This window comes from Apis laboriosa, unplaced genomic scaffold (genome assembly GCF_014066325.1).
Source record: "Apis laboriosa isolate Shangri-la unplaced genomic scaffold, ASM1406632v1 scaffold13_cov153, whole genome shotgun sequence".
NCBI lineage: Eukaryota > Metazoa > Arthropoda > Insecta > Hymenoptera > Apidae > Apis > Apis laboriosa.
This window is the reverse complement of record NW_025221370.1, coordinates 1,495,945-1,522,609: the sequence shown is the minus strand read 5'-3', so window position 1 is coordinate 1,522,609 and position 26,665 is coordinate 1,495,945. Positions and strand designations below refer to the sequence as shown.

At 28.3% G+C, this 26,665-nt stretch overlaps 5 protein-coding genes across 8 annotated transcripts in view; 2 read left to right on the top strand and 3 right to left on the bottom strand.

The window, feature by feature from the left end:
* Window positions 1–7,920, bottom strand: part of LOC122721075 (diacylglycerol lipase-alpha) — a 44,819-nt gene extending 36,899 nt beyond the window's left edge. For both annotated transcript variants that reach the window (XM_043948312.1, XM_043948311.1), the window contains exons 1-2: window positions 7,128–7,920; window positions 5,357–5,897 (exon numbers count right to left, since the gene is read on the bottom strand). In XM_043948312.1, coding sequence (XP_043804247.1) covers window positions 5,357–5,451 — 95 coding nt within the window. In that variant the 5' untranslated portion in view covers window positions 5,452–5,897; window positions 7,128–7,920. The remainder of the gene's footprint in view (window positions 1–5,356; window positions 5,898–7,127) is intronic.
* A 402-nt stretch (window positions 7,921–8,322) lies between these two features.
* LOC122720972 (probable GDP-L-fucose synthase) lies at window positions 8,323–10,160 on the bottom strand. Its single transcript, XM_043948132.1, has 7 exons — window positions 10,138–10,160; window positions 9,766–9,919; window positions 9,579–9,693; window positions 9,360–9,488; window positions 9,071–9,284; window positions 8,848–8,985; window positions 8,323–8,770 (listed from the first exon to the last, which is right to left on the bottom strand). The coding sequence occupies exons 2-7, from the start codon at window positions 9,900–9,902 to the stop codon at window positions 8,535–8,537; spliced, it is 969 nt and encodes a 322-aa protein (XP_043804067.1). The 5' UTR covers window positions 9,903–9,919; window positions 10,138–10,160; the 3' UTR covers window positions 8,323–8,534.
* Window positions 10,161–11,392: 1,232 nt separating this feature from the next.
* Window positions 11,393–17,332, bottom strand: LOC122720839 (rapamycin-insensitive companion of mTOR). Of its 3 annotated transcripts, none has more exons than XM_043947866.1 (10): window positions 17,177–17,332; window positions 16,898–17,069; window positions 16,776–16,823; window positions 16,268–16,424; window positions 12,951–16,145; window positions 12,759–12,888; window positions 12,322–12,692; window positions 12,114–12,216; window positions 11,911–12,018; window positions 11,393–11,840 (listed from the first exon to the last, which is right to left on the bottom strand). In XM_043947866.1, exons 2-10 carry the CDS (start codon window positions 16,956–16,958, stop codon window positions 11,478–11,480), a joined length of 4,536 nt encoding a protein of 1,511 aa, XP_043803801.1. In that variant the 5' UTR covers window positions 16,959–17,069; window positions 17,177–17,332; the 3' UTR covers window positions 11,393–11,477. The 3 variants fall into 3 exon arrangements, with proteins under 3 accessions (XP_043803801.1, XP_043803802.1, XP_043803800.1); XM_043947867.1 differs by having other exon boundaries at window positions 16,898–17,054; XM_043947865.1 differs by lacking the exon at window positions 17,177–17,332 and having other exon boundaries at window positions 16,898–17,149.
* A 467-nt stretch (window positions 17,333–17,799) lies between these two features.
* On the top strand, window positions 17,800–19,300 carry LOC122720974 (proteasome subunit beta type-6). The gene is made up of 5 exons (XM_043948133.1): window positions 17,800–17,960; window positions 18,284–18,351; window positions 18,439–18,570; window positions 18,710–18,984; window positions 19,060–19,300. The coding sequence occupies exons 1-5, from the start codon at window positions 17,865–17,867 to the stop codon at window positions 19,185–19,187; spliced, it is 699 nt and encodes a 232-aa protein (XP_043804068.1). The 5' UTR covers window positions 17,800–17,864; the 3' UTR covers window positions 19,188–19,300.
* Window positions 19,301–19,724: 424 nt separating this feature from the next.
* On the top strand, window positions 19,725–23,599 carry LOC122720857 (sodium-coupled monocarboxylate transporter 1-like). Its single transcript, XM_043947892.1, has 15 exons — window positions 19,725–19,988; window positions 20,109–20,438; window positions 20,511–20,725; window positions 20,816–20,867; window positions 20,942–21,009; window positions 21,096–21,250; window positions 21,332–21,472; window positions 21,561–21,669; window positions 21,898–22,007; window positions 22,084–22,270; window positions 22,332–22,418; window positions 22,492–22,580; window positions 22,653–22,766; window positions 22,864–23,050; window positions 23,150–23,599. The coding sequence occupies exons 2-15, from the start codon at window positions 20,177–20,179 to the stop codon at window positions 23,225–23,227; spliced, it is 1,854 nt and encodes a 617-aa protein (XP_043803827.1). The 5' UTR covers window positions 19,725–19,988; window positions 20,109–20,176; the 3' UTR covers window positions 23,228–23,599.
* Window positions 23,600–26,665: the final 3,066 nt, after the last annotated feature.

The following is a 26,665-nucleotide window of genomic DNA, read 5'->3' as shown; positions in this document are numbered from 1 at the left end:
TTCGTTGTTGTTTCGGATTGGATGAATATTTAATGTTATTTTTATTAGGATGACGCCATGTTCCAAATAAATAAAATCTGCACGCGTGATCCCCGTATTATTATTCCCCATTGCAACATGCCGTTGATCGCCATTGAGGAACAGACGTTGATCTGTTCGTTTCCGTCGGTTAAAGGGACGACGACTCTGGGTGCGAAAAGGCGGTCGTTCGTAAACGCCAACTATGGGTAGACGAACTCGGTTGAAAAGGGCCGTGCATTTCGATTCGAGCAACGCGTTCCTCCGCATCTCGGGTATTTCAAAGCTTAAAGGGGATCGTTTTATAAACGGATAAATAAATTACTAGGCTCGCGCCCAGTCACTGAGAAAAAAGAAAAAAAAAAATGTGAAAAAAAAGACGAGATCGTTTCTTCGTTCAATTAATGAATAATTTACGAGTGTTGCAACTAGAAGAGAAATTGGAAATGCAATAATTGGAAAATGATTCTCGCCTTGTTTTAAGTCCAACGACAAAATTGAATTCTTTTTAAATATCGCAGCGTGATATTATTCAAGATCGTGGAGAAAAAAAATATAAATTATATTTCGTGTATATTCTTCTTTCTCCTTTTTTTTTCTCTCTATTTTTCGAATAAATTTATAAATATATTGCAGACGTTGTGCAGACTTTTTTTATTTCGTAGATTGATATATTACTCAATATATTTTCGAAACTTTATGTATACGTAAAGTAAAACAATAGGGAGATATATAACATATATACGTATGTAAAAATGAAAAACTGAAAATTCGTGAAAAGTGACACAGAAATGAAAACGCGCGTCATCGCATAAAATATTTCACCTTCGACGATGTTCCATTAAATTATAAGAGCGGAAAAATGATTATGCGTGTGTATATTGGCAAACATTATTCTTTCGAACTTGAAATGAAATTAAATCGCGGTTTCTGTGAATATCCCAAAAATAAAAGTTTTGTAAATACCAGAATATATTTTTGATATTTTTTCCGTTTGCACATAATTCAGATATTTTTTTTTTATGCAAAATAGACAATCGGGAAATTTGAATAAAGATATTTTTGAAAGGGATGACCATTTTTCAAATTCCAATACGAAGAAAATTTCTGGGAATTCACGTACTAATTAGATTTAGTTATTCGTCGTATCAATAACAAACATTTGTCTATAAACACTTGAATAATATTATTAACGCTTTGAATTTGATCAGAATTCTATTTATTATTAATATAATCTCTAAATTGATATCTTTTTTTCTTTATACAGAATATATTTAGTAACCAGATTGAATTATAACTTTTGTAAATAGAAAAAAATTGCAAAGAAAAATTTTGCATTATTTAACAATGCTTTATCAGCATATAGCACGAGTTTTTCCACGAATGCATTTGACAATACTATTATAATAATATTAACTTTATCGTAATCCTGTCATTTATTTGTATTAGAATTTTAACTTGAGACCTTCAGAAGTTGAATAAGGCCGGATATCGGTGAAGCCTTATTCAAGTATATATTAGCTGTGCACAGAATTACATTATACTTTCCACATACTGTACCATAAATTTTATTTCGTTCGATATTCTGCATCCCCAATGTATAAATAATCTAATCTAGAAGTTATTAAAAACATCCCCAAGAAAATCGATAGATGGAAAAAGAAATATCATTGGCTTCTTTCTACGTAAATTCTCCGTTAACTCTTCAATGTCATATCGTCTTTTCTCATGGAATTTACATTGTTGAACGATGATACCGAGAATGTTTCGTGACGAATTTGAAATTTAATCGACTTCCAAAACGCGAGCGCTCAAGTTACTTGCGATTTTCATGAATTTTTCATTAAACAAAAGGAGAAGAAAACGAAAGGAAAGAACAAAGTCAAGGAAAAAAGTTTCTTTTCGTGAAAGAAAAGAAGAAGAGAGAAAAAGAAAAAAAATTCTAATCAGAAAAAAACAAATGCATATTTCTCATAGCATTTTGCTGCTTTTTAAGGAAGTTTGATGAGCAGGACATCGCGATCGAATTCACGTTAAATTTATTTACCGTCTCAAACAAATCTTATAGAATCTAAAATCTTCGTCAAGAAAGTAGGAATGTCGTAAACGACAAAGAAAAGTTATCCCGATCTTATTTGGAGAATAAATATCGTTATCTGAGAACAGGCATGCAAATTTCAAATTTCTTCGTTTCCCTTAACGATACTATCCCGATACAGCGAATATCTTGGTTATGAAAAAATTCTTTAATTTAACCTAAAATTACCAGTTTCTATTAATAAACATTTAACACTGTCAATAGCATAACACTATATCATAACATTATTCATCATACTTTATCTCATTATATACATATTGTATCATCATATATACATATTGTATCATTAATATCATTACGAGAAATATCATTACGAGAAAGGTCGAGCATAATAAAGTAAATGTCTTAGAGAGAGGTTATATATGTTCGTATATAATATATTCATATTGCAATATTACAATAATTTTTTACTATAATTAATATATAACACAAAAGATAATACGTATTAATTTAATTTCTATAAAACTATTCGACATGGATAGATTTAACGAGAATTTAAAATAGGAAGAAAGGAAAAATTAACATTGAATCTCATGTTCCAAATGATACAACGTTTACATTGTGTTCCTGCAATTCACTTTGCAAGTAACACATATGTATTTTTCTTCTTTCTACATAATACTTCCAAAGTATTTTGTAAAACAAAAATATCGACAATATGGTTAGACATGGTTAGATTCAAAATGTTTCAAATAATACCAATGCAATTATCAAAGTAATCATAACATTACGTAGCATAATCTAAATCTGAATCCTATTCCCACTTAGCAATGTGACTATAAAATCGATAAATGTATATTTACTACATATTACATTATTAAATACTTAGACATAAGTATTATATTTTATGTTATTTTCGATTATCGTATGCGTTTCTCACTTACCTCTTCAATTTATTCTGAACTCTTGAAATTTCAAATGTCACAAAATGTCGATCATCGAACTTGAATGTAGGTTCACGTTGAGCATCGATATTCGCTCATCGATCAAACTCGATGAGAAAAAACCAATGGCGGCGCAAATAAATTTATCTGTCGATCGCAAAAACTATGCATTGAAAAATATGATGTTGCAATAATCTGATATTTGTTTCGAATAAATTTTCACTTATCTTATTGTTGTATATTATATATTTGTACTCACTCGAACATATGAATAAAAGCCAAAGTGGCACTCGGTAAGAACAAATCATCGCTGCCGACTCGCCAACTTCTGCCGAATGCAATAAGACTCGGCATCTTATGTGCTCCAATTTTGAGCTTTGTCCGAGTAATTGTTCTCGTTGTACACAAAAAACGCACGATGACATAACCTATAGCGGCAAGTAACGCGAATACACGCGTTGACTGACTGCCTACTACTAAACTTCGTAACGACTAAACCACGTGACCACTCGACTGTCACGGATGCACTGAATCGCTGAAACACGGAACGAAATTTCGCTTCGGTCCGCTGTTCATGGTATAGCAAAAAAAAAAAATAGAGGGAATCTTACTTACGGTAAATTTATATTTGAATTAAAAATATTCGAATAACGTAAATTTTTATTATTTTAAAATATGAACTATGTTTCATGTGAATAATTTTTTTCATAATTTAAAAATAAGATTCGAAAAATAAATATTGTGATGAAATAAATATACTATTGTTTCTAGTAGTAATCTTCTTTCAAGCATTAAAATTCGAAATTGTTTGACTTCGATATGACTTTATATTGTATATATATACATTAAAAAATAGATATTGAACATTGAATTTTAATAACTCGATATTCTTTTCCATAGTTTAAACAATAGATAAAAGAATAAATAACAAAACAAAATTCCGCGTTTTATCTGTGCCTAGAGATGAAACAACATGATTTTACCTGAAGATAAAGTTTCAACGTCGCGTACAACGAGCAGGTGGGACAATACATGAGATAACAGAGAAAATTGATTGTACATTCGTTCAAAGGACCGTGGAAACGTCAACAACGGCTAGACGTTGTTTTAATTGAAATTTTATCGGCTACATTCTCTGAATGAAAGAAAGAAGATATAGTCTACTACGTTCCAGCTATGAACGTATATTCAACGGCCTCGAATTTACTGGGATGACTAAAACGAAATGGATATACGCCAACTTCTTTGGTATCGTTGCCCCTCTCTGTACCGGGTCATTTGCCACGTTTGCTAACGATTTTCTGAAGCTAAGTAAAACGTATACCGGTGCTGTTGTGTCATGATGCGAAAACTACCCTTTGATCATAAGCTATAATAAGTCCGGGGATATCGATGCCTAATAATTTTCTCTAACCACGCGATTACAAATACTCTCTATTAAAAACATAACAGATTTCTGCGCAAATAATTTTCTGAAAATTATATAGAGTAATCCAGTTTTTGATTTGAATCTATAATTAATAATTGCAAGATATTTCGCAAGAAATTCTTACATCATAAGATTAATTACGTTTAATTACACAATAAATTAATCGTCCAATTTTACATACATGGAGCTACATATGAAGAGAAGACAAATTGAATTACGATAGTAATTAAACGAGAGAAATCATGAACTATGAAGATTTCTCTATCAAACAAATTGAAATACATATATGAGAAATATATTAAATTATATTAGATCGTACCATATGAAATTGTTGATTACATTCTAAATTTTCCTTGTATATTGCATTTATGCAATTATGAATCTTCAATTTTCGTTATTACTTTTTTAATTTTAGAATACTTTTCCCATTTAAATAAAAATTAGGCCATAGTGCAGTTGAAGCGTGCCGATATATTAATTAATATTATATTTTGTTCACGAAACAATGATTGAAAATGTTAATGAAAATCGTGATGAAAATCATAACGATCGAAAAAGATTTTAGCGACCATGTATATTAATTTTATAAAATATTTTTCTATTCTTCTGGAAAAAAAAATGAAAATTAACAAGCGTCGTTTTTTTTTATGCGAAATCAATTCAATTATCGTTAAAAATGTTATCGCTTTTACATCAGTTTGCAAATAAAATATTAATTTCACATGATACAAGTTAATAAAAATCGAGTAAAAAATATAGGTCACGCGGGAATTGTATTCCTATTTTAAGGATTCCTTATAAATACAAGGATATCTGTCGCGCGTGATGACGTTGAGAATTCTTGAAACTGATGAAAATAACGACGTTCATACCGGGACAAATTGATTGATCGGGGTTTTGTTATTAATAATCGGATTGTTCACTCACCATATCAGATGAAGGATGAAGAGGAAAGCACCGGGCACGACGAGGTCGTCACTGCCGACGCTCCATCGGCGTCGGAATACCACGATACCAGGCATCTCTTCTTCACGATCGTTTCGTCGTCCCTATCTTCCATCCAATCGGTCACGATCCTTCACGATTTTCAGCGATTTTCAACGTGGGCCGCGATTAAACCGTGCCTTATCCTCGAATCACCGATCGACGCGAACTTGAACCTTACTCCGGGATCTCTTTGAAACTCGAAACGAACGCCAATCGCCTCGTCGAGGTCGTCGTCGCGTTCCGGGGCGCGCATTTCCGTAACTCTGTTCCGGTAGACCGCGGATTCTCTCCATCCTCCTCGCGACCAAACTTATCGGAAATCTCTCGAGCGCTGTTCCCCTCGAACGAGCGAGCCTTCGATGCCACGACACCGCATAGTGGTCCTCCGATGAAGAAACTGAATCACGTCGGGAACTTGGTCTGGATTGACTTGCAAATTATCTTCCAGCGTTGCGAGAGAGAAAAAACGCAATCATTCTCGCTAGATAATAGAGAGGAAAATGAATACGATAGTATTCAATATGTAAATGAAATATGCGTTCTTTGATTACATATGTATATATATGTATACGTACACGCTCGTGCAATCATTATATTTTCATATTACATTAATAAACGTTCTGAATTAATATATCGTAAACTATATGATTTTAATTCAAAAAAAAAAAAATGTTTTCATTATGAGAGAGATATAAATAAGATTACACGATCTATAATATTCGAGTGTTATTGGATTTAGAGGGAACTATTTAGGTCAGTGATTCAATTAAGTTAGATTTCGTTCCTTTTTTTTTTTTTTTTTTTTTCATCATTATCACTATAGATTAAAATTAATGAATGTCCTATTCGTTTTAAAAGAATATTGTTTTGCGAAACTATTGTGAGCCACGGGATGATTTTACCTTCCTTTGGGAGAAGAATACGCGTCGTGCAACAATGGAGGACAAAAAGAGAACACAATTCCGTGGGATGGAAGGAAATATGATAATAAAGATTTCTATATATTTAATTATTCTCGATATTACAATTTTTTAATAAAAATAAAAAAGCTAAAAAAATAAAAGCTTTCCATGAAAAGTTTAAATAGAATCATATCATCTTTTTAAATTGAATTTTGAAATTAAACGAAAAATAAAATTTAAATTATTGCAATTTTATATGTCCGATGCAAAGTCTTGAAAGATATTTGAAATCCTCGAGAATTCTCTTCGAAAATTGGTGAAACTTTTAAACAGTGGAACGCTTCTAAAGACATTCATTCTACCCATAGCCCAGAACTTCAAAAATTTGATCTAAGAGACGAAATCTTCTTATCGCTATTCGAAAAAATTCGTTTCGTTTTTTTCGTATAAACGAAATCTATTAAGAAAATCGCAAAATTTTAAAGAAGGAAATCATTGTTTTTCGAAAAAGAAATTCTGAAGTGAATGCAACGATTAATTTATCAATCGATGTTTTAAAAAAAAATAAATTTAAAAGAAAAAGAAATATATTTAATCGATTTATATTTAATCGATTTTGAGATAAAAGTGATAAAAATTCGTCTATTCAGCATTAATTTAATCTAATATATCAGCAAATATATACGTAAAGTATAAAATCTCATCTTCTAAAAATTATTTCTAATCTCTAACTGATATCTTCAACTGCGCGCAAAATCGATACTAATCAAGTTATTACCTCTAGCAAAATAGCTATGCATATTACTTACACTTTGAATTCTAGAATTCTTCTGGTTCGACCACGTCCCTCACATTATTGGCAAAAATTCACTCTTTTTTTTCTTTTTTTCGATTTCTTTTTAACATACAAATCACATAATTCTTTCCTTAAAAATTCATCTTACCAAATCGTGCTTATCGTGATGTCCCTCGATACATTTTTCAATTATCAAACTGTAACAAACATTCATAAACCAACTCACATATATCACAATATTTTTATCTTTTTTTCTGAACACAAGTTTTTTTCACAATTTAGATTTACGAGTCTCTTTAAGACAATTTTAATTTTTTCATCACAAGTTTTTATAAATGATATCCGTTTGTTCCACTGGAAACATCAAGAGTTAATGATTAATCGTACAGATAATTCGTTTGATATTATTTGCAGGGATGAAAGACACGAAGAAGTAGAATTTCCCCCGGCAAAGCCGATCGGCCGGCGTTACCGTCTACGATGCCGCAACGCGTGTCTCTTCGTTATTATCATTATTTTTTCCGATGAAAAATCCTCGAAATAACACGACAATCTGAACGGATGCATTTTATTCACAAAACTCTGAAACGGAGATGTACCACGTGCCGAAAAAGCATTACATCGTGGATGCGAGAAGATCGCGAGAAAAACACATAGTTTCGCGATCGTCGAGGTGAGCCACCTCGAGCGCGACTGAGCACCAAATTTAAGCCATCGTATACCTTCCACGGTCCTGAGGGCGCTCAATTTATGTTAACGGGCGCGCGTGCGTCGCGACGTCTCCTGTGCGGCAAACACTGCGTCGCGTCGACTAGCGTTTGCTGGTCGTTTGCATGATAGTTGTCGAACATCGTTCACAAATAATTCATCACTTTACTCGGTTTATCTCTTACTCAGAAATTACTCAGTTTTTATCTCTTTGCTTAAATGAATTTTTTTTTTTACCTTATTTTTTAAGAAAGTTTAAATTGGCTTATAATTCTTGTTTCAAATATATAAATTAAATAATATTCAATTATATTTTGTTTTTATATCAATATTTTCTATTGCAAATATCTGATGACAGTTTTAAATAAATGGCTGAGAACTAAACGTTCGATGAAGATAACATTTAATGCGCGATCGCTAAAATTTAAATAAAAAAAATATTAATTCATTCTGAAAAAAATCAAAGTTTTGAACATTTGATTAAAAATAAATTTTTTTTATTTTATAATTTTAAAATATATTTTATGCTTTGAAAATTTACAATACAATTAAAATTATATTCAAACCTTTATAATTTCGCCACTTAAACATAGTTTAAATTATATTACATTAAATTACAGAATATATGCCTGAAACAATATGATTTTCTTTTCTTATTTTATACACAGCCAAATTTATTTAAATGGAATATTAAATTAATAATTGGTTTCCGTTAGTTTCTCGCGCGATCATAATTCTCTATATACCAATCAACAGTATCTTTAATAGCTTGATTGAATGGTGTAAACTGAAAATCAGGCAAATATTTTCGTAATTTTCCATTATTTGCTGTTTTTTTATATTGTCCATCAGCTGCAGATGTGTCATATATTAGTTTTCCTTTGAAATTAAAAGCTTGGGCAATTGATTCAGCTACTTGAGAAATTGTAACTTCTTGACATTCATCAACTACATGCCGATGATAAATGATTTAATAATAATTTAAAATAATGTACATAAATATCTCATATTATTTTTTTAATTACCTGATAATATGATTGGTTCCACAGAATTATATTCTCTCAAAACCCATATTATTAATTTAGCTAAATCTAAACTATAAATAAATTGTCTTAATGGTTTCCCAGAACCTAATACAGTGAATTCTTTATCTTCTGTATTTCCTAAAAAAATATGTATCAATATATACAAAATTCTTAATAAAATAATTGATAATTTAATCAAGACTTTATTAAAAATATTTTATACCATCTTTTATCAAATCATAAAGTCTACGCATTAAGCCTGGTATGACATGACTAGCACTAGGATGAAAATTATCATTTGGACCAAATACATTGCATGGAATAATGCTAGTATAAATTCTACCATATTGTTCATAATAAGCTCTATTTTGAATATCTATAAGACGCTTAGCATAACTATAACCATAATTTGATGGATGAGGTGGCCCATTGTGAACCTGAGAAATTAATCATTAATGAAAAAAAAATAATAATTAAATGAAGATTTAAAAAATAACATAAAAAAATATTACCATAGATTCATCAATAGGATATGTTGTTTTATCAGGAAATATGCAAGTTGACAAACATGATATTACTTTGACAACATCATGTTCATGAGCTGTTTGTAATACATTATCATTCATATGAATATTATTGCGCTAGAAATTTATAACATCTTATATTCTTAATATATCTTAATTAATTTAATATCAAGAAAACAATAATTATTAATAATTATATCTATTTACCAAAAAATCCAAATTATGTGACATATTATAAAATAGACCACCAACCATAGCAGCTAAGTGAATAACATGTGTAGGCATATATTTTTCAAATAATTTTTCTGTACTTAGTTTATCACTGAAAACATATTTTAATTTAAGTTTGTCTGAATAATTAATATACCAATATAACAATTAATAATTAAATTACCATAAATTTGCATCTTTAGAACCTACAAATATCCATTTTTCATTTTCATTTTTATTTGTTTTAATAATATTTTGAATAGCTCTACCAACTAGTCCTGTTCCACCAGTTACAAGTATAATCTTATTATTTTCAGACATGTTTGATCTATATAAAACTTCAAATTTTTATACTTCAATTTTATTTATTACTTATCAAATTAAATAATAAAATATCAAGTTATTACAAAATGTCATGTGATATGATTATTAATCAAATAAATTTGAAATTCTTATTCTATTCATTACATATATCATATATTATATATTTGATAGAATTGATGATTAATATAATATATATTAATATATATATATATATTATATATATATAACTTACATATAAAAAATTAAATATGTAGTTATTGTATCAAAATACATACATCACTTATAATAGTTATATACAAAACTGATAAAGATTGAGGTTCTAATTTTATTATACGATAAAAACATTTACTGCCATCTATCAGAAAAAATGGAAACCATTTTAAATATATATATATAAAAAATTATTATATATGTCCTTTTCGTACATTTAAAAATTATTTATATATATATTACAAAATAAAGAATTAAATCTTAAAATACAATAAGATATATGTATTATTATGAATGAGAATGTAATATTTATTTTTTTATGTTAAAGATTAAAATGTTTTGAAAAAACAATAATGAAAATATGTTCAATTAATATTCTCGTCTGGTTACGCTCTAAGAGGTATAAATAAATATAGACAAAGAGAGTAAATAACAAAAGAAGGACAGAAATAGGATAAAAATATTGAAATCAACGCCATCTCCAGAGTGCCGCAAATGAAACATATGTAGAAAGGATAGAAGATATTAAAACAAGGATAGAGATAGAGCTAGAATTCATTGTTAATGCCATCTCCCGAATATCAAAGGAATTTCTTTAAAAAAAACAATAAGAATTCAATATCAGTGCTATATTTTAGTACTAGGAATACTTAAGAGATGGCGCTAATTGTTAATTGTCATTGTAATTCTATTTTATTCTATTTTTAAAAAAAATTGAAAGATATCTTTAATAATCAAGAGATGGCGCTGATAGACAATTCTTAATCTACCTTATCCTTCTTTGGAAAAATTATCTTGGATAATCAAAAGATGACGCTAACTGTCAATTCTTACTTTCTATCTCTATCTTTGTCTCAACATTTTCTATCCTTTCTATATGTTTCATTTGCGGCACTCTGGAGATGGCGCTGATTTCAATAATTTTAAACCTATCTCTATCTTTTTCTTATTATTTACTTTTCTTGTCTATATCTTCTCTACATAAATTTATGCCCTTAAGAGTCGAATCCAAATAATTATTTTTATTTATTGAATTTATCATTTTTTGAATTAAATATAATTACAAATATAATTCACTGCTCTAAATCATAAAAGCCAAATCAAAAACTTTGTTTTTTTGTACGATCTAATTCATAAGATACAATGTTCCATTAAATGTTGAATCTATCTTGTATCTATTTTATATCATGTCTATTAGAATTAATCGATAAACAAGATTATATTAAATTTATTTTGTTAAATTTTCATCACACAGAAATATTATTATAGGATTATAATTCAATTTTTGGCAGTGTGATTTATTTCATATTTCGTAATTATTTTAATACAAAATATTTACACCTGTCTGAAAGTTGGTGATTACTAATCAAGGCTGATGGCAGTGTTTGTACCTGATACTTTTAATAATCTATCAGAACTTTTTGACAAACGTATCCTTTCTTCTGGCTTTAAAATTTCGGCTATTATTTTCTCGTCGCTTCGTCGTTCTGATTTGCATAAAAGCTCTTGCGGTTTATTGCATTGTTGTGTCACACAAGAATCATTTCCTGTTTCTTCAGCGACAACATCTAATTGTGCTACTTGAATATCAGAAAAAGTAAGTCTTCCATTGATTTTACTTTCTGAAGGCACATGAGAATCGGGTTCAAGTGCCGTGGAAGATCGCAAGAATTTTTCATCATTGCCATCGTTTAGTTTTAAAACATTAGCTGCTTCTACATAAAGCTGTGTTCCAATATTAAAATTAGATACTTCTTTTACATATCGTAATGTAAATTTTTCGGTTACAACTTACTGCTTCGAATGTAGAATCTAAAAATAATTCTTGTAAAAATCGTCGTGCTGGCATCCTATACGTATTACTACCTAAACGAGCAGCTACATCCGAAAATAAACAAATATCCTATAACACATAGTAAAATTATATATAAATTAGATATATTAAATATTTAATGATATTTAATATATTAATATTATATGTATATAAATGTATAATACCTGAAATTTTTCTGAATGTAATTGTCTTAATCTAAGTAGAGTTTGTCGACTATTACGATACCATACAGGATTTGCCAATCGCTGCGCATGTCTAAGTATTTTCCTATTTGAATAATATAGATATTATTAAAATTACAAAATTGATATAAAATTAATGTTATCTATTTACAATATATTTTATTGTAACTTTATAATTAATTAATATTACCTCTGTAACTTTAAGTCTTTTTCTGGAATTGATTCTTTGCTGCTAGTTTTACCATGATAACATACTAAACATATACGATAATGTTCTGCATCTACGTCACACTCTGAACAAGATTCTTCGTCTACTTCAGTTGTTTCTACATCAGACTTAGGTGCATCATCCAATGTTATAGCTGGAATCGATGATTGTAATGGCTCCGGAAAAATAGTTATAAGTCTTTTTGGAAGAGCAATACCCATATAAAATAAATTATCGTGATTATCTTCAGGAGATGGAGGTGTTGGAGTGAGTACTTGTTCCGCAATCCAGTTGCGAGATGAATCAAATTCAGATAAACTTTGTAACGATAATCGGCCATCTAAACTATACATCTAAAATAAAATAAATTTACATAAAATGTTTATGTAAATCAAAAAACCAATATTTAACATTCTTGCCTCTAAGCTACTTTGGGAATAACTCGGTCTCCGATGACGCTGAAGACTACGAAGTCTCGCATATCCTTCAGCATCTTGTTGGCTTAATCTTTGAATACTTGAAACAGGACTGGGTGTCTCTCCTCTTTCTCTGTAAATCCATTTAATAAAATATATTTTTAAATAATACAATATTACCTAAAACATCCTTACGGTAGAGCATAGCGTCTAGCTTCAAGATCGGTAGCTGCACTTTCAGATCGATTTCTAGTTCTACGAGCGACTGGTTCAGGTAACTCTGGTTTTCCATCACTAAGACTTCGATGGTGTCGTTGTATAGGAATTGGACTTGGTGCTGGATATCTGCTCGTAGGAGGTACAACTGGCCAATGATCCCCACGTCTGTGTCTAACACAAGGCCAGTCAAAAGTCGATAGTGCATCTGCACCTGTACGAGTGGTGGCAATGAGACTAAGAGCATACATAGCTGTTGCTCTTATTACGTAATATGAACACGTTTCTGCTATGGAAGTTAATAATTCTATAATTCCGGCATGATTCAATTGTTCTGCTCCTGCTGTTGAAGTTCCCATATGGCCAAGTGCCCATATTGCAGATTTTACTTTCAAAATTCTTTTATTTAAATTCGAAACTTGTTCTTCTCGAGATTCAGATTCCAATCTCCAGCTTCTTTCTGGAGTGGTTCGTCTAGAATCGTCTAGACTTGTCTTCCGTCGAATATCGAGCAAAGAATCAACTTTTTGTGGGTAACATATATCCACACTTTCTACAGTTTCGGAATCCATTATAGTTTCTAATCTATTTGATTCTATTATCTCTTCCGTACCAGATTCTTCAGACATAACACCAGCATCTTCGATCACAGAACGATTAGTTTTAGTACATCTTGAATTTGATTCTGAATCTCTATTACCGAATTCCAGTCTAAATCGTTGAACAATTCGAGTAAATCGTTGTATTACATTTCGACGTAACAATAATTGCATGCCTAAATCATGTTGCGCCAATTGACCTATTAAATGTGGTAGAATAAAAATATTATGTGGTGTCATGGGTACATTACTTGTTCTTCTATGATAACTTCCTGTTTCGTTTCTTTGACGACGAGTTAAAGAATCATGTATTTCTCCCTCTATTAAACCAACATATCTTTCTGCAAAACCTCCTGGACTAATCCATTTTTCTAATTCTTCCGCGGGAGACGAAAGTGTTGTAAAACCTTGATGAAGAGAATATAATCGAATTTTTAACAAGTAACCTTTATCACCTAATTCTTCCAACCATTTATCCCAATCACGAGATTGTCCTCCTTGTTGTAATAAAGCTTCTAAATATTCTGGTTCCTCGCAAGCTTCATGTAATGCCTCTAATGCAGTTAATGCTATAGTTTTATTGATATCTGACAGCCGTTCTGATAATAATGTTATTGCCCAACGATAGGCATCAGCCATTCTGGCTCTGAGTATCAATCGAAGGAACTGTGTAGCATATAGTCGCGTACTATCTAATGTTGCTTCTGTAATAATCTTAGTTAATACTTTCCTATTAGGTCCATCTCTAGAATAATCTAAGCTTGATATTATAAGTTTCACGTAACAATCGTGATTAGTAGCTAGAGCCAAATCTTGCAGTTTTCCTAATAATTGAAACTCTTTGAGAATTCTAGTTCCTTTTGCAGAATGACTCAATTGCCCAAGAAATAAAAAATACTTTTGACAACAAGTAGTAGACATATGACGAGGTGAAAACAAACATTCATGAGCAGATTGAGCTGTTCGAATACTAGAAATTTGCTCATCAACATCTGCAATTAATTCAAATAATAATTTTGTACTCTCAGGTTCCGGAATTTCAAGCAAACAGTTTAATAAATCGCAACCGGCTAATGTTGCTTCACGTGCAAGATTAGCATTTGTTGCCAATTCTACTCTACTGTAACCATTGGAACATGGTTTAAAGTAACGTACAAGTCTTTTCATAAATAATCTATGATCAGAATCATGTAGTATTCGCGAAGTATCTTCACGTGAGCGTAATATAGATCGTACTACAGGCCAATTCCAGGCAAGAGCGTCTTTAGAGCTGAGTACTTGAGCATCTTTTAAAAGAGGCGTAGTTGGTGATTCTCGACGTAACCAATGTCTACTAGATGTTCGTTGACGTCTTGGTAATGTTGGTCTCAACCAAGTACCAGCTTGTAAAATTTTATCAAGAAATAGACTTGCAGGTGCTGGTCTTCGTCGCATCATAGTATGCATTCGTTCCAAAATTGCAACAGCTGCTAAAGCTTGATGTTTTCCAGTACTTGCATGTTCCAATAAATTTGGTAAAGGAGGAGTAAGATCACATACTTCAGAGGGTAAAAGAGAATGTGCAAGATGTAATAATGCGCCTAATAGAACCGCCGCTCGTACAGAAATAAAAGTATCGGTGGAAACAATAGTCTCTGCTAAAGCACGATGTAAACCACATTCCAGTAATGCATAAACCAATAATGCTAAATGTATTTCTGTAATATTTGGACAACGTGATGATAAAGATGGTAAAATATATTTTCCTTCAGCTGCAACAAAACCTTCTGACAATTTCCAAGAATCACGTGTTCTACTAGGATCTACTGCTGCTAAAGCAACATCAGGTTCATCTGTCCAAGTAGGTAAAGGTAAATCCAACAACTCATAAAGTAATTCTAAAACAGCACCTCTTACTTCAAGTTGTTCAACATACAATACATCTGATATAGCTTTTAATCCTGAATTATCATCAGGTCGACAAAAATGTAAAACTCCAGAATAAGATCTTAGTATACTTAGTAATGCTAATTTGCTTGCTGCAAATCTGTCTCGTTCTTCTTTTGTTCTATCTATAGTTGCAGAATGAAGCTCACAATAAGGAGCTGCAAAACATAAAAGAGAAACACTATTCCTAGTATCAGGAGTATTTAATAATCTTAATAAAACTCCTACAACAGATTCAATTATAGCAGGGCTTTGTCCAGTCATGGCAGCTCTTGCAAGGGCACTAATTCCTCCACAACTGATTAACAAATTTGAATTTAAAACACCCAATTCACAAAGAGTTGCTAAAAATGCTCTAAATGCTCCATCCTTTTCTTCAACTCCTCCATTTGTTAGGCTTATTAAAGATCTTGCTAAAATAGGACTAAAATGTTTTGGAGCTAATACTAAAATCCTTCTAACAAGTCTAAGAGCTTGCATCCTTTCTATTTCATTTCGTAAATTAACATCCATACTTCTAGCTACAAAATATGGATATTGCAATTTATTAATTGCAATAACATCTTGTTCTTTTTTGAGCATATATCGTACAGCTCGTAATGCAGCTGCACGAACTTGTGTTGCTTCATGTACAAGTCCCACTCGTAAACTATAAAATCAAATAATATATAATATAATATAATAAATATATACAATATAATTTAAATAATATAACATAAAAATATAATATATTTATTTATTATTTCTAATAAATTATTTTTAAATTCTTACCAGCAAAATATATCACTGATGGAATATCCATAATCTGAAGAATCATTTTCACTAATTAATTTAACAATAGCATTAAGATAAGCTAATTTCTTTACACTTGGAACATTTTCACGTTGACAAAGGTTAGTTAAAACTTCCTTCACATTTTCTTTCAATCCTATGAAATAAATTAAATTTTTAACTAGATATATAATGAATGCAATATTTTCAAAATATTACTAGAAATATAAATATATATATATATATTTCTATAAGTATATAATTAAAACTTTTTCATTATATTAAAAAGCAAATAGTCATTAATATTAAATATGATTTTACATCTTTCATTAAATATTTTTTGTTTTATTTTGCTTTATACTAAATATTTCATAAAAGAAACATTTATTGTTTTGCAAGATATAAATTAAAAATAAATATACATATATAATTATGAATTGATGCGAGTTAATTATATTATAAAAATACTATGGATACAAAGTTGCAAGTTACAGGTTAGGTTACTAACCTCTTGACAGATCGAGTTGCACGCAACTGTCTTCACTCTCTTGACGGCCTATAAAAAGAATACATAAATAGAAAACGATGTAGTTTTAAAATAAAGAAATTGACAGCCAATGTTCAACATACTTCGATGAGATCTGCTCGTACGAAGACTCCTTCCCCAAATCATCCAACTAGAAATTGCCATTTCTTTACCGGCTGCTACCCACGATCACAATCAACACTTTTTGTCCGATTGTTATTACAAGTCTTTTGCATGATATATGTCATTCTTATTGTTAACCTGAAGCCCGAAGCACTATAAATGCACTACTAATAAATCAAGTATAATACGAGTCAAGTGTTACATGAGAACGTTGCACTCAATGTAACGCACTCTTCGAGAAAATTGTAGATTGTAGATACCTGAGAAAGTTGCAAGAATCAGGATAGACATGTAATCAACAAGAGTATATACTTTTTTTTCCTAATTTCCCGGTAGATCTTAGCGTAATTTTTGTATTATTATTTCTTTTTCAAATAATAATATTTTATAATAAATATAAACTTTATACATTAAATATTTTAATTCTGAAATAATAAAATATTTTCCGTTCTACAAAGATACACGTAAAATACGCTGTATGACATGCTTGACTGATCTAGACTAGTCGGTGTTCAGAAGATACAATTCTGAAATAATAATATTTATATATTATCATATTTTGTACAGTTATATATATTGAACAAAATTGAAACTTATTATACTTTATTAATTGTATAATATTTGTACAAGTATATTGATGTTAAAATATAAATAAATCGATGTAATTTTTTATTTAGGATAAAAATTTATTTAATCATTATTATAATATTTACATATATATAAAAATCTATTAAAATATAAAAATTATAAAAAAATTTATTTTTTTACATAAAAATTAATCATAATAACTATTATTTTATTATAAAATTATTTACTTGATACTACTTTAATTATGTTCCAAAGCGAACATTATTTTTTGATTTTTATAGATGGACATACTGTAGTCACAAAGTAGCTTTCAACATTGAACAGTCAAGTGAAGAAATTATTTATTAAAATTTTAGAAAAATGGCACAAATGTTGGATAATTTCGTTCAATCTGACATAGGTTCAGTTACTGATAATTTAGTTCAAGATTGGGTTTCTTCTGAACAAAGTACAGGAGTAAGTTTAATACATTTAGATATTAATATGTTTTAAGGTTAGAATGACAATGCAAACTTAAACATATCGTTAATAAAAATTTAAAATAAAATTAAATATTATTTTATTTTTTTATGTTTATATACTTATATATATAATCTTTAATTAATAATACATATTCGTAATTTTAATATCTATCTAAAATCCTTTTTCTTTTCATGTTTAACATAAATTTTGTGTTCTTTAAAAAGATCTTTATATTTTTATATATTTTAATACAAAATATAATGTAATGATTTTTTAAATAAATAACACTTTTTTAATAAAATTATTTTATTAATTAGACATCAATTATGGCTTGTGAATTTGATGGAGGAGTAATAATTGGAGCAGATTCTAGAGCTACCACTGGGTATGATATATATAATTTAAAATTATTTTCTTAGTAATATATAATTAGTAATATAATAATAATTAATAATAATATTAACATTTTTAGGGCTTATATTTCAAATCGTTTTGCTGATAAATTAACTAAAATCACAGATTATATTTATTGTTGCCGTTCTGGTTCTGCAGCAGACACTCAAGCTATTTCTGATGTTGTTGCTTATCATTTAAGTCTTCACAAGTAAGTAGAATTTATTTAAATTTTTTAAAAAATTTATGTATTTATATACAAAAATTATATATAATTAAATTAATATTATCATAAGAAACAAATTATCATATTATAAATTATCTTGTTATTTGTATTTTATTTTTTATAGAATGGAATTAGGCATAGAACCTTTGGTGGAAACAGCAGCAAATGTATTCCGTGAAATATGTTATAATTATAGAGATTCCTTAATGGCAGGAATTTTAGTGGCAGGATGGGATAGTCGTAAAGGAGGTCAAGTTTATAGTGTACCCATAGGTGGCATGTGTGTAAGGCAACCAATTTCCATTGGAGGATCTGGTTCAACCTATGTATATGGCTATATGGATTCACAGTATAAACCAAACATGTCAAAAAATGAATGTATTAAACTTGTTGAAAATAGTAAGTATTTAGCAACATTTGATCAATATAATATAATTATTCAATATTTAATATAATGTGATTTTATCTTTACAGCATTGGCATTGGCAATGTCTCGTGATGGCAGCAGCGGTGGTGTTATTCGAATTGGTGTTATTACGAATAAAGGAATTGAAAGAAAAGTTATATTGGGTAATGAATTACCACGATTCTATGAGGGATAAAATTTATTAAAATTAGATCTAAACAGATTATTTACTCCAATTATATTTTTTATTTTTTAAAATCTTATGTCAATCATATTCTGTTTCTGAATTAAAGCGAAATAAAAAATTTACTACTTTTATTTTTTTACAATTGTATTTCATCCTAAAGTAATATTTTATATATATGTCTTAAATAGATTATTAAGAAGTATCATATTAACAGCAATAGTACTTTTGAATAGCTATTAATAAATAATTCTTTGACACCCGAAAATCATCCAGGAACTTGGTTGAAACGCGACCGTCAATGTGATCAAACACATCTATACAACTACTACCATATTTAGGTCGTATTATCCACTTAGGATTCACTCTGGTATATACCCGGTCGTTTTAACTTCATACTTAATGTCTATTGTCGGTTTAATGAGAAAATTGTCACAATGGCACAATCGTGATGTGTGCAATCGTATCGAGCCGCTCGAGCTTCTGGCTCTTTTCAGATGAACTGTCATGCTAGTTGTAGCTGGTCTTCCGTAATATTCATTACAACCTTCTACACTATAACATCAAGTAGCGTGTCATATATCTAAAACAATTTCTCATTCAATTCAAAATCAATGTAAAATTATATTTTTCTCGAGTGTTATATCGCGCGTGTAAATCATATATTTACAAAATATTTATCTTTTTATATTTTTATATCTTTATATAAATTTTATTATTTGCAAATGTACCAGATTCGAAATAACAAAAGCTCACAGATATATAGTTTTTTCCAATAGTTTTAATGAAAAATTAGCAAGTATAAAAATTAAGGTAAGCACTATTTTTAATCATATTATAAAAATAAAATAAAACAAAAATATTCATGCTCTAATGTTTTTTATTCATTCGTATTTTCGTATTTTAAAAAAAATGTCAATTAATTCTCAAAAGGATTTACCTTCTAATTCAAAACGCCTAAAGGCGTTTGAAACAACCACAAAATTCCATTTTGCAACAAAATGACTGCGGAGGGTAGTATGGAGGATCGTCAACCAAATTGGTCGCAGGATATGCCAACAGTGCAAGAAGTCGGCGAAATGATGCGAAGTTTTGGCTTATGGGATTATGGAGTTTTTGGGTTTATGTTGATCGCTTGTGGTTTTGTCGGCATTTATTTTGGTTTTATTAAGAAATCATCAGGAGTAGATGAATATCTTGTAGGTGGCAGAAATATGAAAACATTTCCTGTTAGTTTGAGTCTTATAGCAAGTTTCATATCGGGTAGGAAATACTTATTTTTAAATAATCACAATTATTTGTAACAATAAATTTTTTATAAAAATTTAACAATAGGTATTTCATTATTGGGTACACCAACGGAAGTGTACGTACATGGCATTAGTTATCTCTGTGTCGGTTTCGGAGTTATCATCGTTGGTATTGTAACATCAGGAATCTATTTACCAATTTTTCACGAACTCAAACTCACAAGCACCTATGAATATCTCGAAAGACGATTTGATAGAAAAATCAGAACATTAGGATCAGTACTTTTTTTAATTGGTATTGTGAGTTTCTTTAAAGAATTAATTTTTATTTCTTTTATTCTAACTAATTCATTCAAAATTCCCATAAAAAAAGATAAATTATTCTTCTAGATGACATGGCTTCCTATTGTTATTTACGTGCCAGCGTTGGCTTTTAATCAAGGTACAAATGCACATCGAATAATTTTTAATAAACCAAGTCGCATGGAACTAACGTATAAAATAATATATTTACAGTTACCGGAGTAAATGTACACGTAGTTACTCCGTTCGTGTGTATTGTGTGCATTTTTTATACTTGTGTGGTAAGATATAATCTTATAGATACCACAAGTAAAAACACAAGTACAAACTCAAAAAATTATAAAATAATTCGCGTTTTACTAATTAGGGTGGTTTACGAGCAGTAGTATGGACTGATTTTATTCAAACCTTCATAATGTTTGGTTCTATGTTACTAATTATCATCAAGGGAACATCTGATGTAGGTGGATTATCATTAGTAATAAGAAGAAATCTGGAATCTGGAAGACTTGAATTACCTACGTGAGCATTATGATATCATAGTTTTAAAATAATAAAAGATGACGAATTAATAATCTTCAAGTTATACTAATTTTTGAATAGGACAGATTGGAGTCCTCTTACGAGACATACGATCTGGTCCCTCGTAGTTGGTGGTTTTTTTCATTGGTTGCAAATATCCGTAATCAATCAAAATATGATTCAAAGATATCTTGCATTACCTACATTAAAATCAGCTAGAAGGTATATTTATTTTATTTCTTCTATCATTCACAATATATAAATTTGGAAATAAGTTATTAAATCTGAGAAATGAAATTATATTTTTTAGAGCACTCTGGATTTTCATAGTCGGAGTCTTGATTTTAATGGGAATATGCGGATACGCAGGAATGTTAATATATGCTTGGTACCATGTATGCGATCCACTTACTACAAAGGTAATGATTACACTTCCCTGATAGCCTAATTTCATGATATATCATGAACTGCAACTAATAGAAAGATTTCATATCCAATATTATGTCATTTATACATCTAACATTTCATATTTTATATACTACTACAGATATATATATTTAAAAATTTTTTCAAATAATGCTATATTTTTAACATTAAAAAAAAATTTAAAGAAAATGAAATATATATATTTATATTTTTTTACGTAGTTAGCAGGCGCGAAAGATCAATTGTTACCATTACTTGTTATGAATATATTAAATGAATTCCCGGGTCTTCCGGGTCTTTTTGTTGCCGGAGTATTTAGCGCAGCATTGAGGTAATTTTTCTTATTTTTTATATTAATATTTGTTTAAAAAATGATCAAAACTAAATGATTTTTATATATATTTTAGTTCTTTATCTACCGGTTTGAATTCGATGGCTGCGGTAGTATTAGAAGATTTTATTAAACCTTTCAGAAAAACGCCTTTTTCTTCGAAAGCAGCGGATATTTTATTAAAATTAACGGTAGTTGTTCTTGGAGTAACTTGCGTAGCCCTTGTATTTGTTGTTGAAAAAACAGGATCTCATGTATTGCAGGTATAATAGAAGAATTTAGTTTAAAAGGATTTTTATTCGAAATAAAATATGTATGTTTTAGTTATCCACGAATTTAGCCTCCATCACTAGCGGCCCGTCTCTTGGAATTTTCAGCATGGGTGTTTTGTTGCCCTGGGTAAATGCTAAGGTATGTTAAAATGTAATATGAAAATAATAAAATAACAATGTATATAATAATATTATGATTGTATAAAATATAGGGTGCTCTAATAGGTGGTATTTCTGGTTTGGGTTTTATGGGATGGATTAGCCTTTCGGCTGAAGCAGCGATCGCTAGTGGAAGAATAAAGTGAGAATAGAAAATGATTTTAAAATCTCTGTAATGATTTATGATGTTGCACAATGTAAAACATTTCGGCAGATTTGACGAGAAACCAGTCAGCACAGAAGGATGCTATTACTCGTTTCCTCAAGTGGAAAATTTAATGTTACTCGAGCCTCCAGATACAATTTTGGATAGTGACGAATTTCTTCCGTAATTATTATATATATATATAAGAAAGAAAAAATTAAAGAATAAACTATTTGTTTACTCTTTAGTAATTATATAATAATCATATTAATACTTTTAGAGAACCTCTAGCATTGTACCGTCTCAGTTATCTTTGGTATACTGTAACTGGTGCATTAGTAACAATGACCATCGGCCTTGTTGTGAGTCTTATTTCATCTGAAAATATTGAAAAATTAGATCCAATGTTATTGGCACCGTTTATACGAAAATTGTTAAAAACATCTGACAAAGAATCCCAACAAGAGGCAAGCAATGAGATCATTTTCTTCAGATAAATATCTCTCTTTCAAATAAATTTTTATAGAATTCTCTTTGACAATCTATCGCTTTATTGTTTCTTATAGGCTGGAAATTTAGAAATAAATAATCTGGAAATACGTAGAAGTGGAGAAGAAAACATAGCTGAAAATGTATTACATTAGTATGACCTTGACTTGATGATCATGATGATCGAATCAGGGGTCGGCAAACTGTATGAGATGAAGTGTTTGGTTGACAGGCTAAAATATTAAATTAAGAGAATTGAGTCTAAAATAAGTTAAATCAATGGAGAAAATAAAGTACAAAATGACTCGAGTTAGAGTTTGGATGAGTTAAAATGCTGAGGCAAGGGAGACGAACTTATCTAATATAATTTTTAGTTAGTGAAACGAAAAAGTTTGATAATGGACTATGAAATATGAATAAAATTTTAATAAATTTTTTACACTTATTCATAGATATAATATTCATATGTATATTTCAACATTAACAGAAATGTACAAAGATAATATATATATATATACATTAACATTCTAATATTATATTAGCAATATTTTTAATAAAATTTTTAACTTCGCTGAAAAATATATAACATTCAAAATATAAAAAACGATTAAAATATAAGTTTTTTCTTCCATTTTCATTGTACATAAAGCTAAAATGAGAATATAATATTTGAATAATCAGAAAATCAAACTAAAATATATATTTTTTTCATAATACTTAAAAAATCATTATAAAATAATAAATTATTAAATATCTATATTTTTTTCATTAATTCATTCGAACATATAAACACGCAAAATAAAATCAAGAATTACATTTTCTTTTCATTTATGTACAAACAAATTAGATAAATCAAAAGATAGATTCTGAAATAAATATATCTCTGAAAGAGATATGTAACAATGATTTTTTTTAGATTATTATGGATACTATGTTCAGCATATTACTATTACTATTATTACATTTTTACACTAATCATATAATAAATTAAGATTATTTCGAATTGTAAAAATTCGTGTTCGTGCGTAACTCGTGCAGTTTGTATTTATATAAAATTAAACATCAGATTATAATATATTGTAAATATGTATAGAGATTTAGATATTATCTGAAAAATACAATGTGTAACAGATTGATCGTATCGCTTAATTTGACGTGTAAAAAATTGTACTGAAATTTTGTACTTGCAGGGAATGACGCACAAACTGCACAAGAATTGTTCCTTCCTATAAATTTCAAGACATAATGATACAAACGTGTTTTGTGTAATAGTATTTATTATATCAAATGTTTTTCATCATTGCGTTTGTTTCATAATGTCTCATTTTAAATATTTATCGTTATCGTGTTCTTATATATTATATAATATAATGTATAATTAAACATTAACTCAAGAAAAAAAAATATGTAGTCTAAAATTATTTGAATAAGTATTTAAAAAACGCAGTAAAATACATAATAATAATACATAAAGTAAAGTTTATTTTTTTCTAAATGAAATATGTAATATTCATCAAGCGTAGATTTGTTAAACGAGATATTAATTTTCTACTAATATTTTATAATTATAATTTTCTTAAATATGCATTAATAATGCATTAAATAAGTATTTTCTAAATAAATATACATGTAGATATGCGGACACATATACATGTTATTTTTTTTATTCATATATATAGTTTCTTAGACAGCTATGCGTCTAAAGAAATTATAAAACTTTGTGCTATCATTTTAAAAAACAAAGAGTAAGAATCATAAATTAAATTTTGAAGCCAAAAGCATCAACACTACTACTCAAGTTCATTTATTTGAAATCTACTGTGATTTTTTTACCAATCTTTTGACATTTTTTGATGATAATAATGAGTTTTTAGAGTTTGATCGAATCATATTTTAAAAAGAAGTATCGATACCTTTGTTTCTTTGTTTGAGGTATAATTGATATTTTAAATATCTATCATATAAAAACAAATATATACTGTTTAAATAAGAAAATAAATAAGATTTTTTTTTTTATTTCTTATTCAAGTTAATATTGTCTATAGTTTCTATATGAATTTTTCTTAGCATAATTGTTGCAATTATTTTATATAATTTGGACTAGATTTACGATTCAGTATAAAGAAAGCTTTATATTCTCTTTCGTTTTACTACAATGACCTATTAATGAACTGGCCATATTGTTTAATCTTGAAAAATTGCAAATCACTAGTATACAAAATATTTTATCTATCTGTCAATTATACAATATAATAGATATATTAATCATGATTCATATGTATACAAATATAAGTATACATATAAGTATAATATAGTATAATAAGTATAATAAGTATACATATAAGTATAAAATATTTTTCAATTATACAAATGTTATAATGAAGATTTCAAGAATTCTCTCTTAATATTGAAAGAAGATTTAAAAATAATTTTTTCAATTCTGAAATAAACAACAAACTAGTTTTTCTGATAAATATATGAAAAAATATACAAATATACAAATTTGTATAATTAATATTAAATGAGAATTTGTTATTGTTATAAAACAATGTACAAATTATCAATAAGATTATAAATAAAAATGAATATAAAAATTATTTATTATAATTTTATCAAACGAATCTGAAAAAATTAGAATTATTATAAGATAAAAAGATTATTATATTTATTAAAAGATTTTATAAAATTTTAAAATGTATTCAATTGAATTTGTTAATTTACTATTCATTATTTAATGAATTATATTTCGAGATTATTTTTATTTTATTTTTCTAGATTGAAAATATATTCATTTTGAGGTAGCATATTCGACATGGTGTATTCAGGCGTGTTCAAAGATGATTTCAAATATTTGGTCCCATTTTAAAATCAGAATTTTCACTACTTATCATATGTGTAATCTGAATTTTAAAAAATTTATCTTCTAAAATATTAATTAAATATAATTTAATATTATTAAAACTAAAATGAAATAATGAATAAAAATAATCGATATATAATTTAATGATATTAATGTTAAAAAAATAATCTTTTCCAAAAAGATTCATCTATTTAAGAATATTTAAAATAACTAAGAATAAAGTCTTATTATGAGAATTATAAATGATTATAAATGAGAAAAATTATTCATTAATAAAATATATAATAAACAAATAAGACATTAGCCTAATTTTCTAATTTTGTGGCAAATAAAATTATATATGTATACATATATAGATATGAACACATATTAAATTCTATTAAATTTATATCAAATATTGTGCAGGCAACAGACTTTCCAACGAATATCTTATTTTTATAATAATGAAAAATTTATCAGCTATCTTATGTACAAATTAAAAAAAAATCAAATAAAGTTTAATTCAATTAGAGACAATCACGTAGATATCAATATCTGCCCATAATATAAATCTTATAGCTTCACAATATTTTTTTCTATTCTTGAGACATAAATATGTCTATAACTTATTATTGACGTTAAAATATCATTATTAATAAGTTCAAAAAGAAAGGAACTTAATGAAATCATTAACTTTCTAATCAATATGATTTTCATTTCTTATCATTTAATATTTTATAGCTAATTGTATATA